Source organism: Entamoeba dispar, genomic scaffold, assembly GCF_000209125.1.
Source record: "Entamoeba dispar SAW760 scf_1105229462877 genomic scaffold, whole genome shotgun sequence".
Lineage (NCBI taxonomy): Eukaryota > Evosea > Mastigamoebida > Endamoebidae > Entamoeba > Entamoeba dispar.
In genome coordinates this window covers 4914-7785 of record NW_001855412.1, presented here as the reverse complement: position 1 = coordinate 7785, position 2872 = coordinate 4914, and the positions used below count along the sequence as shown (strand labels likewise).

The 2872-nt window shown below is 22.9% G+C and overlaps 1 protein-coding gene across 1 annotated transcript, besides 7 other annotated features; it reads right to left on the bottom strand.

Moving 5' to 3' along the window:
* Nucleotides 1-5: part of a repeat region that runs on past the window's edge.
* Nucleotides 1-156: part of a repeat region that runs on past the window's edge.
* A 21-nt stretch (nucleotides 157-177) lies between these two features.
* Nucleotides 178-248: a microsatellite.
* Nucleotides 249-253: 5 nt separating this feature from the next.
* Nucleotides 254-319: a sequence feature (AT_rich).
* Nucleotides 320-336: 17 nt separating this feature from the next.
* Nucleotides 337-499: a microsatellite.
* A 280-nt stretch (nucleotides 500-779) lies between these two features.
* Nucleotides 780-2501, bottom strand: EDI_257610 (heat shock protein 70kD, putative; the record flags this gene model as incomplete). Its single annotated transcript, XM_001740351.1, has 1 exon — nucleotides 780-2501. One exon carries the CDS (start codon nucleotides 2499-2501, stop codon nucleotides 780-782), a length of 1722 nt encoding a protein of 573 aa, XP_001740403.1.
* Nucleotides 2088-2109: a sequence feature (AT_rich).
* A 43-nt stretch (nucleotides 2502-2544) lies between the features above and the next one.
* Nucleotides 2545-2686: a sequence feature (AT_rich).
* Nucleotides 2687-2872: the final 186 nt, after the last annotated feature.

Genomic DNA, 2872 nt, shown 5'->3' with positions numbered 1-2872 from the left:
CTCATATTTATTTAACTTCTCATAATTAACTCAAAGAATGATGGTAATTTCATCTTTATTTCATATTTCTGTGTTATTTATATTTTATTTCATTTATTTTTCATTGTAATGTCTTATTTTATTATTTTAATTTAGAGTTTTTTTTCTGATTTCGTTGAAAAGAGATTGGAGAGAACCAAAATAAATTATAAACATACAAATAAAAATTATAAAAATAAAAAAGAATAAAATAAATTATATCAATAAAATATTCTTAATTATTTTATATCAATAAAATAAACACTTTTATTAGATATTTCTAATTTCTATAATAAAAATACACCATTATTTCCATCCTTCTTTTCATCATTTATTATCACTTTTTGATTTACTCCTTTTTATCTTCTTTATTTTTATATTCTCAATTTTCTTATTCTTTTCATCTTCTTCTATTTCTTAATTTCACTTTTTTCTTTCATATCATTCTTTCTCTTCTTTTTTTTCTCTTATTTCCTTTTTTCGTTGCCTATTCTATTTATCACCTACTTCAATCTATTAACAATATTTAAATAATATACATCTTCTTCTTGTTTAAATAATAAACAATGATAAAATGAATTAAAAGAATAAGAAATAAAATAGAAGGACAAATAATAAACAAATGATAATCAATTTGATATTCTTTATTCGATTATTTTTTTCTTTTCTTTTATTTCTTTTATAAACTATTATTATCTCTTATTCGTTCATTACATTATTCCAATTACATCAAAATAAAACATCAATTAAGAATCATTCATTTAATAAAATGTTTGAAAATGTTTTATTAATTTTGTAATTTCATCACTTTCTTTAGATAAATCAATACTAACAATTAAATCTCCTTTAACATCACTTCCAACAACAGAAGCACTTAATTCCATCATTCCATTCCGATTAACTTTAATTGTAAAGTCAATTGTTTGTTCTCCAGCTTTCCCATTAGGAATTCCATCAATACGGAGTGTAGTAATGTATTCCATTTCATATGAATTAACATATTTACCAAATCCTTTATAAATATTAAATTCTATTGTTGTTTGATTATCGTAGATTGTGTAATACCTTTTTGTAATTATATTTGTAGGAAGTGTTTCTCCTTCTTTAATAAGTATTTCAAAATTTCCCCCTTCTAATTCTATTCCAATTGGTGTTGGAACAATATCATATATAACTTCATGACCAACACATTCATCTTGTTCTAAATATGCTAAACATGCTGCCCCTTTTGCAACAGCATTAAGTGGATTAAACTTCTTATCAGAAAATGTTTGTATATCAAATAACTTAGCAACTTCTTCTCTAATTCTTGGCATTTTACATGTTCCACCATTTAATATTACTAATTGGACATTTCCTCTTTTATATCCTTTTTTTTGAGTAACTTGTTTTATTTTATTAATAAATTCTTCATATATTCCTCTTTTGTAACATTCTTCTTCAAACTCTTTTCTTGTAATAGTAGGATCAATATAATATTTATCATCATAACCATCAGATAATAAATCTAAATCTAGTTCAGTATTATATTCATCATCATAATCATCAGATAATAATAATTCTAAATTTAATTCAGTATCAGTTTTATCACTTAATTCAATTTTAATTCTTTCTGATTCTTTCCTTAATCTAATTATTTTCTTGTTGAATATTATCTTTTCTTTTTGAGTCATTCCTCGTTTCTGTTTATAATATCCTGGAATATCTTCTTCTATTCTTTTTTTAATGATATCAATCATTACTTTATCAAATTCGTTTCCTCCTAAATTTTGATTTCCTCCACATGACTCTATAATAACATTGTCATTCACTATTTTACAACATGATACATCTAATGTTCCTCCAAAATCAATTACTACAACTTTATCTCCATTTTTTAATAAATTTGGATATTCTCTTTTGTATTCAATAACAGCAGCTGTTGGTTCATTAGCAAGTTCAACATTCTTAATTCCTGCTAATTTACATGCTAATAATGTTGCATTTCTTTGTCTATCATTAAAATCAACTGGAACAGTAACAACAACATTTGATATTGGATGATTACCAAGTTTTGCTTGTGCAATTTCATATAAATATTTTAATATTATTCCACTAATTTCTTCTGGTTCAAATTCTTCACTTTCTTGATTCAATGGATTATAACATTCAATATAAGCACTTCCATTATCTCTTGATTTTAATTTGAATGGCAAGTGTTCACGATCTTCATAACTAACATCACTTTCATCTCTTCCTATTATTCTCTTATTATCATAAATAAGACACTTAGTATTAATGTCATATTTAGCTAGATTTCCTACAATAGCAAATCCAATATTATCTAGTTGTGAAAGACTAATACATGATGGTATTTGTTCTTTTCCTATTTCATCTTTAATTAAGATAGGTTCATTTTTAACAATATCATAATAAGCAACTGAAGAATGTGTAAGTCCTAAATGAATTCCAATTGAAAATGACTTTTCTTCTTGTACATTCATTAAATGAATATTATAAGTTCATTTTCACTGTTATGACAAACAGAAATAATATTTAGAAATAAACATCATTTATTTTATTTCAATCAGATTATCTAAAAATAGAATAATTTATTTTTAGAATAACAAAAACACAAAAAATGAAAATGTTATAAAAATATAAAATATAAATTGAATACAAATATTAACTATTAGAACTTATTGAATCATATGTTATGTTGTTTCAATATTTTCTGACAATTCTGTTAACTTTGTGTATCAATATTTGATGTAAATGAAAAGAGAATTAAAAGAGATAAAATTAAAATAAAGAAATGTTTCTGAACTTATACAACAATCAATACTCAATTATTTCTTATTTAATAGAAATAAAT